We start from the raw sequence: 16544 nt of genomic DNA on the forward strand, positions 1-16544 counted from the left end.
TGAAATTAAAGAACAGATTCAATACTTTTGTAGGTGATGGGGATCTGGGTGCTCAGTCCGGTGAAGCACCCAAGCTGGTAAATCTGAGCCATGCAGAAGCACCAGGAGAAAGTGGGAAGTGATAACAGTAGGGAAATTCCCTGCTGTGAGTGTTGTAGACTCCCATCTGCTGACCTGACCTGACCTGACCTCATCTAGGGAGGCTTGTTGCCTGCCAGGGTGTGGAACACTGTGGTAAAACTGCCAGAGCTTGTCTGGCTTCACACCACTGCTCCTGCTGCTCTCCCATGTAGGTTTGTGATACCACCTGAAGGGATCTGAAATCATCAGCTGTGACTCTGTGGTTCTGGGGTGATGGCCAGGAGTGTGGGAGCCTGGCTGGATTCTCCTTGGTCCTTTGGGTGAGAGCAAAGTGCATTAGGATGAGTGGAGAGATCTTGTGGGTAAGCTGGTTTCATAGTTGGTGTCAGCAACAGAATTCTAGTTTTAGAATAATGAGGGTCTTTTTGAGGATTGCTTGGAAAAGATGGGATTCACCTGACTGAGGCAAAAGCATCTCTGCTAACTATCTTAGGAGCAAGTGGTGGACCAGGCTGGCAAACAAAATGTGATACAAACAATGGAGACCTTGTAATGAAAAAAAATCAGGACTGATGGGGGCCTTTCCCAAGCATACCCATATAAACAAGGAAGTGCTTTTCAGAATGACAGGGAAAACTCTGCTACTCTTTCTGGGAAGTGAGCACAGCTGAAATGTCTGTGTTCTCATGCAGACAGCATGGAATGCAAAGAAGAGGAATTACCTGTCTGTATGCAGTTTTAGAGTTAGGATTTCATTGGGATTGTGAAGATGCAATAGGACAGCTCATATTCCATCACCCTGATATCTGCTGGAGGGATAGTGGAGCTTGTTAATGTGCTGGGTTGGGTGTGAGCAGTTCAGGAGGTTTCTGGAGTGTGTTGTCTACTGGATGTCATACCTGCAAACAATGAACTGTTTGGGGCTCTGGAGGCTGAGGGCAGCCTTGGTGGCAACTGACCAGGAGATGATAAAGTTCAGGATCCAGAGGTGGCGGGGGATAGGCAGAGAGCAGGGTGGCAACCCTGGACTTGAAGAGGAAAGACTTTGGCCTGTTCAGGACTCTGAAACCAGTAGAAAAGTCCAGGGCAAAGTAAACTTTCCCTCAGTGGAAGAGAATCAGGTTAGGGAATATTTAAACAAACTGGTCACATGCAAAGCCACGGCCCTGGTGTGGTATGTCCTGAGGGAGCTAAATGACACTGGGAGATCCCTCTTGATGGTCTTCAAAAGGTCACTGTGATTAGGAGAGGTTCATTAAAACCAGAAGAATGCACCTCCTGTCTTCAGGAAGAGCGAGAACCTCATTTTTTTCCCTGAAAACTACAGAGTGATCAGCCCCATGTGAACCATTGGAAGATGATGGAAGAAATAATCCTGGAGGCCATTTCCAAACACATGAAGGACAAGAAGACAGTTGGGAGTAGTCAGTGTGGATTTATGGAAGGGAAATCATGTCTGAGCAATCTGTTAGACTTCTACCATAAAAACTTGGTAGAGTGAATGTTGTTTGTGCTGACTTGAGCAAAGCTTTTGTCACTGTCTCCCATAACTTGACAAACTGAGGAGGGGCAGTACAGGTGAGTGGGAAAAAGTGTCAGAAATGGCAGCCCCAAAGGGCAGCAGGAGCTCCAGCTGCAGGCTGGTCCCTGGCAGTGCCCCAGGGGTGGGAGATGGGGCTGGTGCTGCTCAGCGTGTGCAGGGATGAGCAGGAGCAGAGGGCACAGAGGAGTCTGAGCAGGCTGCAGGTGCTGCAAAGCCAGCAGGTGTTGGACTCCCCAGAGGGTTGTGCTGCCATGTGTGGAGGCTTCAGGAGGCTGGAGAAAGGGGCTGAGAGGATGCTCATGAGCAGAGGGAAATGCCAAGTGCTGCAGCTGGAGAGGAACAGCCCCAGGCAGGAGCAGAGGCTGTGCCTGGGGGTGTGGGGAGCAGCTTTGTGGAGAAGGGCCCAGGGGTGCTGGAGGCCATGAGGCAGAGCACGAGGCAGCAGCGTGTGCCTGTGCAGGGGCAGCTGCTGGCTCCCTGGGCTGCTTTAGGCACAGTGCTGGGAGCAGGAGGATCCTTCTGCCCTCTCCTTCCTGCTGAGGCACCTGTGGAGTTGTGTGCCCAGTTCTGGGTTCTGACGTACAAGGGAGAGATGGGGAGAGCAGAGTGAGTCCTGTGCAGGGCCATGAAGGTGGTTGAGGGATTGGAGCCTGTGACGTGTGGGGAAGGTCTGAGCTGTTCAGTCTGGAGAAGAGAAGGCTCAGGCTGATATTATTGACGTATCTGAAAGCATTTTTAATCTTAAGGGTGATCAAACACTGGAATTTCCATCCTTTGAGATACTCAAAACTTGGCTGCATAAGGCCCTGAGCAATCTGTGCTTTGGCTGTTTCTGCATTTAGGGGATTGGTCCACAGAGGTGCCTTCCAACCTCAAAAACTGTGATTTAGGCAGTGGTTAGTGGTTTGTACTGCAGGTGCAAGCTGATAATAAATGAAGTACCACCGGGGGCTGTCCTGGAACTTCTTCAGTCTAATGTCTCAATCGAGTACCGGAGAAGGCAGTGGAGTGCTGTCTCCTCATATCTGTGATTTCTACCAAATTGGTGGAACAGTTCATGTGTTAAAAAGTGAAGGAACCTGAATCTAGAAGAGCTTTGATTGTCTAGCTTGGAGAAGAGAAACTGGGAGGTCCTAATAGCAGCCTTACAAAGCTTACAAGTAGCTTATCAAGAAGAAGGAGTTATTGCCCTGCAGTGGAGGGTGGGCAACAAGACCAGTGGGTGAAAACTGATACAAGAAAGGTTTTCTCTCTACAGTCTGTTGGAGCCTTTTTCCCAATCAAGCAGTGGAGCAGATTCTACTGCATGCCCTTCCTGCCTCTGTAGGAGGAGGTTGGAGGATTTCAAGACCCATGTGGCAAAGCCCTGAGTAACCTGGTTTGACCTCACAGCTGGTCCTGCTTTGAACAGAAAGCTGAACTAGAGATGTGAAGTCCCTCTCAGCCTGAATGACTCTGATTTTTCAGCTAAGTTTCACTGATAAATTTTTCATGTTCTGTTTGCCTGTCAGCTTACAGTGTGTGGTGCCAGTCTTTCTCTTTTGCTGTTCATTATGTAGTTTAGCAGGCCTCCTGTAAACTGGTTTTACAATGGTTTTTGACTTCACTGATGAAGTAATAGAGGAATATTTTAAGCCATAAACTTGTGGCTGGTGTGTATCCAAAAGTCAGAACACTGCTTTAGCTATGACTTGCAGGCTCTGGAGGAGGGATGGAGATATTCAGCATTGTGACTGTGACATTTTGGGGGTGGAAAGAAGTAACTCTGCTTTCCTGTCAACTTAATTCAGCTTAGTATGCAGGGTTTGTTATTCAGGCAGAACCTTTTTGCTGCCTGTGGTGCAATGGTTGGCTTTGCTTTTGCAGGCTAGAGCTTGCAGGGTTACATGGCACAGTCATTTGTGCAGAAAGCAGATGCCTGATACTATTTCTCACTTTGCTGTTTCAATGGTTGAAATGCTGTTTGGTGGGAAGGCTTGGGACGGGCTTTTCCAGTGAAAAAAGCAGGAATAAATTTTAGAGATCTGGCTGTCCAGACCTCACCAATCTGGCCAGTAAATGTTTGCTGAACCACTAAATATAACTATGGCTTCCATGTTGAGTACCCCAGGTGTGTTATTTTTGATTCTCTGAAGGAATTTTTCTGTCTTTATGACACCCTTAATTCTCTAAAGAGACTTCCTTGTGTGTATGGTTTCAAAAGATGGGGTGACTTCTTGGGAAAAGACAGACATATCATGTAATGTAGCAAGTTTATAATGCTTATAACTCTGATAACAGACATTCAGAGCTTAATTCTTTGATGCATAATCACAAGTGAAAGTAAATCTTCTCTCTTCAATGAATCCCTATGAGGACATGTTCATGCGGCAAAGCTTTGCATTTCTATATAAACAGCAGTGAAAATCATCATGATGAAAAAAATTCTTGTTAAATATATTTTAGGTTGATAGTGATGTATTTAGCAAGTGGCTTGGGATGCTTATGAATTTGAGAAACTTTACATATTTATTTCCATATAAAATAAAATGCTTTGAAAGCCCTGTAAACAAAAGGTAAAACTTTGTCCAAGAAACAAAAATAAACTTTGTAATGCTGCCAGAATTAATATTGGTGAAGCATCACAAATTGATTTCCTTTAAAAAATAAAGAAAAAGGCATGTTTCCTTAACCATGATGGGTTTCTTGTGTGTTCTTTCACTTTAGCCTCTCTTGAAGCAGGTACCCACAGAACATTACCATTGCATGGTGCCTCTTTGATGTACTCTATTGGTTAAGCTGAATATATTACTTTCACTGAGAATATATGATTGCATTGGCGTTTTCTTATGCCTCTGAAAGCCAGGAAAGCTTAAATGTAGTCAATAATTGTGCCTGTGTGTGTTTCTCTTTTAGTGGAGGCGATAGTGGAGTTTGACTACAAAGCTCAACACGATGATGAGCTGACAATCACTGTCGGTGACATAATCACCAATATCAAGAAAGATGATGGAGGCTGGTGGGAAGGACAGCTCAAAGGCAGAAGAGGTTTGTTCCCTGACAACTTTGTAAGAGTGAGTACAAAGTGGAACTGTTCTTGTATTGTGTGTATAAGTTAAATGTACTGTGCTGTTCAGGCTAAATATCAGCCTTTATGTCATAATATCTCTTATATTCAAAACCATAATATTTTGCATATACACATGTATTGTGTATAGACGTATATTGCATATATATAATGCAATGTTCTATTGAGACAGTGTTACAAAGAAAAGATTACTTGCTTTGCAAAGACAAGCTGAAAATAAAAGAAGCTACACCTACATTTCTCTGGTGTTCAGTGAAAATACTTGACCTTGTGGTCTGAGAACAAACTGGTTATTCTAGAACTTATAAACCATTGTATTTTAAATATTTTGTCTTCGCTGTAACAGATGCTGCTTTTCCCGAGTGTTTTCTTAGGTTTTATAGAAGTTTTTGTGGTTTTTTTTGTGAATATTTTTTCCTGGCTAAACTAGTTGAGAATAATTAGATTTCTCCATACAGTTCCCTATAAAAACCTTTTAAAAAAAGATTAATTTGTATGCACTTAATATATCAAATAACTTGCAGTAATCCTTGTTTTAGGACAACCATTCATAGGTTTGGAAAGAAATCATAATTTTTACTGAGCATCTGTGTTTGCACACATATGTCTGCACATGTGAAGCCAGCTATCTGGGCCTCCTTGATTTGTCATTGCAGACCTAGGCTGTTAATTTCCATAAGTCTCCATAAATCTGGCTCTCCACTATGGCAAAGAGAGCAAGAACTACAATAATTTACAAAGATTTTATGTTAATCTTTTAGTACAGCTTCTGAGGAGCTTTGGTACTTTCACTTTTCTAAGGGTATAAGTGTATTTTTTTTCCAAGTTCTTCTAACTGTGTGAGCCTGTTGTGTGTGTGGGCATATGGACCCAATGAAGTAATTTCATTTTGCTTCCCTAGTGCTGCCTGTGTCGCTGGGGGAAGTGTCTGGCTGTGATCTCAGCCAGCCCATAGCAGGGGCTGTGGGGTGGACAGGGAGCCTCAGGGGGTCGGCACACACCCTGTCCTTGCTCCTGACATTGGAGAGAGACAGCAGCTCTGTGTGCGTCAGGCAGCAAAAACGAGGAGCAAGACAGTGCCTCAATGAGATGAGAGGGCACAGTGGAGGACAATGAATAATCTGGTTTTTACTTATCTCTGAAAATACACACTTTGAGCTAGGGGAAGAAACTGTTTTTGTATCCATTGTGTATTGGTAATATTTTTCTGCTTGAACTCTGGTGAAGTGAACTGTGTGACAAATGCAGACTTCCTCTGGGCTTTTTCCTGGCTGATATTTTAAATTTGCTGCTGATTTTAGGAGGTGTTTGATTTAGTGTTCTAAACAAAAGCAGCCTATGAATGTCTGCTATGGGAATATAATAATCTAAAGATTTGTAAGTTGGCACCATTAATACCTAATTTTAAGGCCTCTTTTTCCCAAAATTACTTCACACTGTGGCATCCTGTCACATAATTGAAATATAAATAGCTTTTTCTTAATAGAAAGTTCTAAAACAACAGTAAATGGTTTAGGTTTTGTCTTCTCATGAAATACCACTCCCTGCTCTTTCCTTCCTGCCATTTTTTTTTATCAACATCCAGGGCTGTTTTCTAAACAAGTAAAAATCACATTGTGTTCAAGCTGAGGATGAGGAAGAATTCAAAGTTGAAGATGTTTTTGGTAGCCAATCATTTTCTCTCTAAACTAGGTAAGATGTTTAGAGAGAAACACACTTTAAGATACACACTTTAAGTAGAATTAGTTTATGAATCTCTTGAGTGAAAACTTTTATTTTTCTTGTTTTCCTTGTGTAAATCTCCTAGATGGAGAGATATAGTCAAAATAGCAGTCCTGTTAGAAAGCTTGTTGAGCATAATCACTCTGCCTAGTAAGAGTAATTGTGAATTTCTCTTGATTATGGAAATTTTTTTAACAAGTGAATGCAGTCAGATCGTGCCCCATTGGCAAAGTGTGTGTCAACAAAGTAATAGAGAAGCTGGCAAAAAGGGATGCTACAGACAAGTAATGGACTTGAACACTACTCCAAATTCCTATTTCTTGTCAAAATTGGTTCTAGGTGTAGTTGAGACAGTCATTCTTGAAGTACTTTGCATTCCACCTTCAAGAGGTAGGATTAATTTCTTATGGAGAAGAGCTTTTTCTCCCCCTGATATTATTTTCTTTTGAATAAATTCATTATGATGTTCCAAATAAACTGTTGGAGTTTGCAAAAACTTGAATGTTTGGGCTGGAATGAAATAATGGAATTAACACTGTAAAGAGTACTGGATGGTTTCTGTCAACATTTTTGCACAGATTCTAGAAGTCAAGTTTGGAAGAAAAGAAGTAGAAATCAGAAATAGAAAAATTAGAGAAATGCAATATATTGGAATGTTTATGAAAATACATTTATTTGAAGTGTTACTTAAGAAATAAATCCGCCGTATTTTTCAAGGGAATTTGAAATAGGTTGTGAATATGCAAAAGATTTTTGGAGTTGCCTGTAGTAAAAGCATTTTTAAATTTCTTGGAATAAATGCGAATTATGAGACCATTGAAGAGGCGTTATCTGAAGACAGATGTGAGACAGAAAGAGGAAAGGGGAGGTAGCAGTGATATACGTGAAGTACATACGCAGTTATTTTTTTTTCAAGGGACTTTCTCTACGAAGTTGTAGCAGAGGTGCTTCCTGTTCTTGAATCTACCAAACAACTGCTTTGAATTTTTTGTGTATTTATACATATAGCGACGAAAAAAGACGGATTCATACCCTTCTTAGGCTCTGAAACTCAACATGCAAGGCGTAACAGAAAAGGTATTTGACATTTGTTTTCTGTTTCTTTTTCTATTGCCTAGTAGTTTGTGGCGATGGCCACTCGAAAGATTTTGAGGAAAAGTTTGTTGAGAAATATGAGAAAAATCTTTGGTGTCTCTTCAAGCTCTAGCTTACCTCTGTCAACACTTGATAGATCCCTTCTTTTGTCAGAGAAAATGGTGCTGAATGTATCGTAAGAAATGTACAAAAGTGTATCTGGTTGTTGTCTTCTGTTTTCTTTCAGTTTTTCAGCAGAGAAATAGAAGTAGGAATGGAGAATTACGTACTGTTCCTGGTGTCTGTTTTGATTCTCAGTTATGCAGCTGACAAAGAGGAGGCATCAGGTGTGATTGCAGTGTTGATCATTTATATGATATAAAGTTGGTTTTCGATGTCTTTCTAGCTTGAAAACTTCAACTTGAAATCCATGCTCTGCAGTGTAAAGCTGTTTGTAAGTGTGGTGGCGTCTGAGACAGACTTTGCTGATGGCGGATGGAGATGTAGAAAGCAGGAAACTGATGCACAGCCATGCTTGCTGGCTTGAGTTTTCAAAGTCAATTCTATGTGGGATTGAATAGTGTTACACTGGCAAACTGAATCTGCTGCATGTAGCAACCTGAAAGCTTCTCTGTACTCCAGAGGACTTGCCAATATTACTAGCAGAGTTGGAGAGGTAAATTTATCTCAAGCAGGAAGTGTAGTGTAGTTGTTTTTGGAATTCTGGTGTATAGCTTTTGTTTTAGAATCAGTGAAACAGGGCAGGGATTTGTGTAACTGTACTGCAGCCTCGGGTCAGAAAAGCAATCTGGATTTCTTGTTATGCAAGCAGAATACAATCTTTAAATAGTGCACATTAGTTGTAGGATGTCAAAGATGTTCATGCTGAATCATGGTGCAGATCCTTATCTGTTCCTTGTTATTTAATTTTCTTCTGTGTATTTGTTTGTTTTTATCACAATCAGCCAGAGGTTGTGGAGGGACTGTGAGTGATTTCTTGATGAGACCCTTGTGCTTGTTACACACCCCTACCTATTTCTGTTCATGCTTTCATAAAACTTAAAACATAAAAAGGTCCTGTGCACATGCAGGGGCCCTTTGCAGCTGAGGTTTGTCTCCTGGGTAGGAAAAGAGAATATTTCCCATGTCTGAGAACACTTTGGTTCTGCTTGGTACCCACCAGGGCAGAGAGCTGACCAACTCCTGCTGTCCTTCCCTGCTGCTTTGCCTCAGCCTTTTGCAGTCTCTGGCACTCTGGGACTTCCTGCCCTACCAACCCCCTTGCTCTGGGGTCTGCAGGCTCTTAGGGCCTCCACTGCCCTCCTCAGCAGCCTGAGTACTGCCAGGTGAGTGATGTCAGGGTCAGCTTTGCCTCAGTAGCCACCTGTCATGGGTTCAGTCCCCACACAGGCCATTCACTCAAGAGCTGGACTCAATCCTTATGGGTCCCTTCCAACTCAGAATATTCCATGATTCTGGGAAAGTTGTGGCTTTAGCAGAGGCACTGAGGTTATATGCAGACTAGGGAAATTATTTCTGTCGGTACCTAAAAAGATAACTTGCTTTTTGGGTCAGTGAATTGTTATGCTGGGGTACTTTTGATTTGGTTTTTTGGTGTTCTTTGTTTTTTCTTCTTTTTACACACTTGGCAGGAATTTGCGGCTCAATTAATAAGCTTTTTCTTTTGTTGTTTTTGGAAATCTTACTAGAATATTGTCTACATATTTGTTTTCAGGAATTGTTTTAGATTGTGGGATCCTAACTGAATGAGACTCAGGAGTACTAACTTCTTATTCCAAGTTTTGGGTATGGCTGTTAAACTTGCTATACTTATGGTGAAATGCAAGGAAATATAATAATATGAAAAGGTTGTCTCTGAGGTTTTGTTCCCGTCAACAGCGATCAAGATTTTATGAGGAGAAAACTAACATCACAGGCTGTAATTATTTATTACTGCCATTGTAATTACTCTTACAATGATGAAAGCAAAACTAGTAAAACAAAATCTTTCCCCCTTTTCCAGCCCATCTCCTCACAAAGACACGGATTGACCAAGACTGTCTTGTGCCAGTCGATAATCTGTGGCTTGGCTGTGTTCTCTGTTCTGAGGGAGCTGAGCACAGAGCAATGGCAGCACTCGGGGCTGTCCTGGGTGCCCAAGGCGTGGTGACAAACCATGTCACACCTCAACCTGTTCGTCGGCATTCAGAGGAGGTGAGGGAGCTCCAGGGAGGCAGCTGCCTGGGTGCTTGGCCTGGCAGTGATCTGCAGCTCCCTGGCAGTGAGGGAGGCTCTTTCCCCTGGCTGTGTGGGGAGCTGGAGCTGTTCCCAGGCGGATGGACACGCGCTCGGGGCAGGCAGCAGCACGGATGGAGCCCGTGCGTTCACCAGGGGTGCTTGGCTGGCCTGTGGTGACCACTCTGCTGGATGTGTTTTGATGGCAGGCTTAGAAGGGAGGGGTTTCTCAGGGGAGTGTGGGGGTGTGGAAAAGAGGAAAAATGGTGGTGGCTTGGGTCTGTCAGCTGCTGGATGTTGTGTGGGAATTTTATGAAGTATGTGAAAGTAAGAGTACGTGCAGCAGTCATGTAGTGAGCACACAGTAATGTGAAGCTTCAGTGTTGAGGTGTTTACTCAGTGACTAGTACATTATATTGCAAAAAGAAACCTTCTGAAAAGACAGTGCCTTACTTGGAATTATATACTGATAGGACTGATAGAAATTCTGCCATGGCAAGGGGAGTTGAGCTAAATGATCTTTGGGGTCCCCTCCATCCTCTAACCATTCCGTGATTTTATGAGATCCCTGAATTTGAAAACAAAATTTATTGGTTTCCATTCTTTATGCAATGTAAATGCTGAGGTCTAAAACTATTCTTATTTAAATACACGTTTTACTGCTTTACTAATAGAGTTAATGTAGGTAGTATCAATTAATATACAAAGGAGACTCAATTGTTTCCTTTCTTGCTCAGATTGTTTTTCATAGTCTTAAGAAAACCTCAATACAGCATTTCAGTTTAAAAAATGCTGTTGTTTAAATTGTAAATCACAAAGACAAAAATCACAATTTGGGAAACAAATACTATTTTTTCTTTCTTTCCTTCCTGAAGCTCCAAGCTATGAGGAGAATCTGATCAGAGATTGAAACAAGAGCCCAACATGTCATCTAGAAGTCATCTTTTCAAATATATAATTTCTTTGTAGCTATAACATAATAATTCTTTAAGGTAGCTTCAATTTATTCAGAACTTAGTTATATATTATTATTTGAAATGTGTGTTATATAAAGAATTCAATGTGGTTTTGGCAACAGCTCTTAAAGTAGTCATAAGGATTTATAGAATTGGCAGGATTAGATGGTTCACAGCATTTCTCCAACCTAGTCCTAAAAGCTTGTGAGGCAAAGAGAAGGTATTATAAAAGTATAAATTTATATTGTGTCTTCCCTGAAATCAGTTTTCTTTTCTTTTTTTCCCCCCTCTGGCAACCTTACTAGCTCCGGATGTTTTTATTTTCTCTGTAGATTGTGTGTGGGTGGATATGTTAGTAATCCATGTATTTTGGTCTGATTCATTTTCACGCTTGGCCTGGCAATTGTTTTTCTGTTGGAGGAGGCTGCTGTGAGAAACTCTGCTCTGCAGCTAGAATCTGTAGAGGATCTTAGCAGCATTTGCATACAAATGTCTTGCAGGATATACTTCTACAGTTATGGATTTGAAGGGAGTACAGCTGTGTATCTGATTTTTCCTGACAGGACCAAAAACCTCATTAAAATTCTTAAAACACAAGTTCCTAGAAATTGAATTGCAGCTCAGTCTCACTGCTGTTTGAAGCTAACACGAGAATACTTGTCAATACTTCCACCTTCTTTGCAGTTTAATTACAAGAGCACTCAGATGGATTCCTTCAAGTTTAGAAAATAAACTTTTACAAAGTTTAAATGAGTATTCTGAAAGCTTGTAGAGTATCTACAGCATTTAATAATCATAATGGTGAAAGGTTATGCTTCAGCCTTAGCCTGCCAAATAGTGCATTTACATAGAACAATACAGCCTGTATCCAGACTTCATCCACTGATTGTCTTTTAGTTTATATTACTTAAGAATTAACAGTAACAGTAAAAAAGAATGAAGATGAGAGCAACAGGGACATGTGGGGAAAAAAAAGAAAGCTATCAGAGATTGCTGCCATGACTTAGTGATACTCTAGTTCTGATCAAACACAGTTATTTATTAAATATGTGTGTGTCTGTGGGATTTGTTTAGTGGTGTTGATTTTTAATTTATTTGGATTTTTGTTGCTGTATTTAAGGTTTACTTTTATGTACGGAAGTGCTGTTTTTTTCTGAAGTATCATGTGTAGACCATGTAACAGTTTTCATGTTTTTATAGAGTGAATATCAACTGGAATGATAAACTTCTTGCACTATTTACTGTTGGAAGTAGTATTTGACTAATTAGGTATCTGTATTCTGTTCCTGTAAGTGCTGCAATTTCCTCCTAGAATCTTTTGGGAACTGTTTGGGAAGCTGATGGTGAAGACAGTCCTTAAAGGGTCTGCCATTTCCTGCTGTCACCTAATTATGTACTCTACTAGAATTTCTCTGGCACTGTTAGTGAAAAGTAAAATTATGACATGACAGAGTATATTAGAGCAGTTTAAGTTTATGAGCAGAACGTGTTGTTCTCTTCAGAGCTGGAAAGAGCCGAATGTGTATGAGCCTCTTAGTCCTGATTTTTTGGCTTTGTTACAGCCAAATAAAATATATCATTGTGTATATATAGGCACTCTAGTTATTCAGTTACCATGGAAAAAGTCAAAGGTGCAGGTAAATGACCATAATGAAATAGGATGGTTATTTAATAGGGTTATTTACTCACTCTGACTTCAGACTTCAGTGATGGATACATAGTGCCAGTGGTTGTGAAGGGAGGTGGTGAGGGATGGAAGGAAAACAAATAGAGCATACATTTTAAAAAATAACATTGCTACTTCCCACCCAGGGAGAAGGAACAAGGCAAACCTTTCATTTTGACAGAAGGTGGTAATGACTTTTGCTTTTATTGAATTTTTTTAAAATGGGAATATCGAGAGAAATAAATGCATCACAAGCCATTCAAGAATGTGCAAGATACTGAGTTTATGTATCTGGTGCCTCACAAAACCTTAATTCATCCATTTCCCACTTGGTGAGGACTCATTGCACCTTTTGAAAGATGGAGTCAGTACTTGTTCTTCCAGAGAGCCTGCATTTGCCTTCCTAGAAGCAACAGGCCAGTATTATCTAAAGCCCTGATTAAAAACACCCTTCCAACAGATACTGTCTCTAAAGCAGAAACTTCTTTCATAATTTTCATGACTGCTTCAGGATACAAGCTACTGCCGTTATTTTGGCTGGCTCCTTACAGCTGGCTTAGCTAAGCATTGGTTTCCATTTTAAACATGCTTTGGTGTGTTTGGGCTGCCTGATTTATCTGTCAGTATTTACCTATTAATCGATAACACAAACCAAATGAAAATTCCTTTTAGTGCTTTTGGCTGAAAATGATTCTCTTCCTACTTGGAGCCAAGAGCATTACATCATTCAGCTTTGCTTTTGCCAACTTTTTAATCAGCTTTTTGGTTGCTTGAAGGATCTTTTCATTTTTGTTCCCTCACCCCAAGTTTCCTAATCATGGTGCCCCAGGACCAGGTGGGCAGACTGCCTGTCCTAGCTCATGGTGCTGTCATGTTGTCTGCATGGCACTACAGACATGGCTCTTACACTGTCATCAGCCACTGCCAAATCACTGGCCCAATGAATGCCTAATAATTAGAGGTAGAAGAAAGTAAAATGCAAATCTTCATGTTTCCTTTATGCTTCCTCAATGTCCCATGGCTCAGTTTTATTGTGCTATCAAAATGTAATCTGTTCCTCCTTTAAAAGTCCCTCTAAGTTGATCTGAATTATTCTCCTTTCAGAAGTGAATTAGAGAAATATGGATGGAAAATGTCTGTGTCTGTAATTCAGAGCTACCACATTACCAATCTTGAATAAAAATTAGCTGAAACTCACCCACCAAAAATCTGCATGCATGTCTCAGTGTAGCTTTCAACAAATTTTTAAATTCTCCTGTTTTGTTTTAGAGTCTAATTCTAAAATTTAGTTGAATAGTTGCTATATAACTTATGTCATGAAATAAACCACTTTTAAGTAGAACTACCTGAAATGTCGTGTTGTGCAGGTATAGGACATATGCTCAGGATTTTACTTTTGTTCCCACACAGCTTATGAATTTTGCGACTTTCAGTTGATTTGTAATGCTGTGTGGAGCACTTGCTGTATTTACCTTTCTTTGACTCTGACTCTGTCCTTTCAAACTGAGAGAATCTGAAGACTGCAGTTGTGAACTTGAGTTCACAGGTTAGAGAATATTCCAAGTTGGAAGGGACCCACAAGGACCATGAAGTCCAGCTCCTAAGTGAATGGCCCATATGGGGATTGTCCCCACAACCTTGGCATTATTAGCCCTCACAAACAGATTGTCAAAACTAGTAATAGTTAATTCAAAAGCAAAACTAGTTTTTTGCTGATGTTTTGTTAAAGTACAGAATGCTGAAGTTAAAGTAAATCCTGGAAGGAATTAGGATTTGAATTATTGCGCTGTCAGATAAAACTGGATTTTTCCCTGCAGAAGAAAAAATTATGTACTTTGAAACATTTCAGTGGTTCACTGAAGTTGAGAGAATGACAACACAACAGTGCTCATGGGACTGAGCACTGCATTTCATGATTCTTAATTGCTCTGTGGTTCTGCACAGAAAATTTTCTAATTTCTGTATTGTTAGTCCACATGTTTTTGTTGTTTGAACTTCTGCAGTCAATGTGAAAATTTTTTAGAGGCTACTCAGACTGATGAACATCAGAGGAAAATGTTGAGTAAGCAGAGGGAGAAGAATGACTCATTAAACTGTAAAATAAAAGCTCTTTCTCAATGTGTAATCCCTTTCCAGGTGTTTTCAGAAGTCCATAAATATATATATATATGTGTGTCCATGCAGAAGGCATGCATGATGTATGTGTGTTGTGCAGAAATAAACACTGGGTCTAAAACCACAACATACAAGTTAAGGCATAGGAATTTTTTTTTTCAAGGGACTTTTATTATACAAAATGAAGAAAGAGAATTTATCCTCTGGTATCCATTAATTCAACCTTTTTTACTCCACTAAGCAATTGTATAAGGATGGGGGTTTTTTCTACATGAGGGTTTGCACAAGGAAATAGCATGTGTTGCTTGCCCTTCTGAACCCTGGTGACACTTGCAGTGACACTGCAATATTGACCCCATTTCTTTTTGCTGGGATTTTTACCATTGCATTGTTTCCTCAGTGAACATTCAGATATTTAGAAAAGGGTAGTTTTTGTTTGGTCTCTTTAGCTGAGTATACTGTACTCCCAGTAAGTTTTCTTTCAGGCTCACAGGTTTCCATTAGAAGCTGCACTTCTCTTCCCACTTTCCCAGCCCACATCTTCTGTGTGGGTTTTATTTTCTCATGAAGCTGAAACTGGGCATACAAGTTCCAGGGCTGAAGAACTCCTCCAGGGCTTCCTTCCTCATGCCTGGAGTTACTTGTAATGTGTTGGTAACCTGCCTCTCCAATCTCTGTACTGTGCCCTTCTGCTGTCACACTGCTGCTCCATGACACTGAGCACTGTAAATAATGAGAGAAAGTATTAATTACAGCTGTGTTAGAGAGAGGTTTTTATTTGAAGACTGTTGTATTAGTGGAGGCTTTGCCAGTCACTCTTTTGAGCATGTCTGTGCTGAAATGAGATTCTCGAGTCCTGCCATTGAAGAATGTATCTGGAAGGACAGACAGGGAGATGGGATTTGAGTTTTGACAACCAGCAGCACCAGCATTTCCTAATGAGTGCTAACAGATGTGTTTGTTTTCTACTGATGTTTTCAGACATTCATAAAGTGAAAACAGGATTTACAGGGAGAGGCTAAATTACTATCTCTTACTAGATTGTGTTGTTGGAAAAATTGACTTGGCTCCCACACAGTATCCCCTCATCAGATCTGGCAACAAGCAATGAAATGAAAGATAAATACTGGCTACAGGCAATTGTTTTTAGTTAAAGCCAATTAATATTAGCTGGTTAGACTGCTTGAGAGAAAAGGGAAGTTTGCATCACTGGAGCATGATGTGGGGTAGCAGGGGGGGCAGGTAAGCTTGAAATGGCATTTTCAATACTGTGTTGCCATTATAGTGACACTATCGTTTTATTCAACTTCATCTCAAAGTAGTAAGATTTTGCATTCCTGCTGCTGTCAGAGAAATACATGTAAACAGGACTTGTGAAAAGATGTCACATGTGACAATACAGTGACAGATTCAGTGACAATACAGAGTGATTAACTACAAGTGCTTTTCTAAGTGTGCAAAAAAAAAAATACACCAACATAATTGTCTGGCAAGGATCCTTTGGTAGCACTAACAGAGGTCCTTGATTTTTTTGGTGTTAACAGTGGCCTCTTGAAATATTCTTTTTGGTTTTTTTCTGAATGGGTGTGCCTTTTGATGAGGAGCAAAAAGCGTAAGATAGTACAGAAACCAAATTGTTCTTTGTGAACATTATGGATGAGCAGCCTCACTTGTGATAGGAACTTGCACCTCCTGCTCTGGTGCTCTTTCATGGTTATAAGGGTGTTGGTGTGAAGTGTTGCCAGGGAGCTCCTGCTGCGCAGCAGCTCTACAGCAAAGTCCTGCTCCAGGGCCATAAAACCCTGCACCTAATAAAACCCTGCACAGCGAGCAAACAGGCTGTACCAGTGGCAGCTCAATCAGCTCAACCAGTTCTGCTGCTCCAAGTCAGTGGCAGGGGCTTCTGCTGGTTCAATTGCTAATCAGCCCCTGGTCTTCCTACTTCAGCTATGCTGGCAGAAGTTTGCAAATAGGTGCCATTTTAGAAAATTCCACTTTGGTTGTTTAACACATATAGCACATTGTTGCATTGTACTATTTTCCTTTTTTTCCCCCTTCTTTTGTATCTTTCTTTTCCCTTCTCTC

The 16544-nt window shown here is 40.8% G+C and overlaps 1 protein-coding gene across 4 annotated transcripts in view; it reads left to right on the plus strand.

The window, feature by feature from the left end:
- Positions 1-16544, plus strand: part of SH3KBP1 (SH3 domain containing kinase binding protein 1) — a 211463-nt gene that overhangs the window by 20097 nt on the left and 174822 nt on the right. For 2 of the 4 annotated variants that reach the window (XM_063182713.1, XM_063182721.1), the window contains exon 2: positions 4520-4677. In XM_063182713.1, the coding sequence (XP_063038783.1) occupies positions 4520-4677 (158 nt within the window). Of the gene's footprint in view, positions 1-4519; positions 4678-7357; positions 7491-16544 lie in introns of those variants that run through there. The other 2 variants (XM_063182728.1, XM_063182736.1) reach the window with 2 other exon arrangements.

Source organism: Melospiza melodia, chromosome 2, assembly GCF_035770615.1.
Source record: "Melospiza melodia melodia isolate bMelMel2 chromosome 2, bMelMel2.pri, whole genome shotgun sequence".
In the NCBI taxonomy this organism is placed as follows: Eukaryota; Metazoa; Chordata; class Aves; order Passeriformes; family Passerellidae; genus Melospiza; species Melospiza melodia.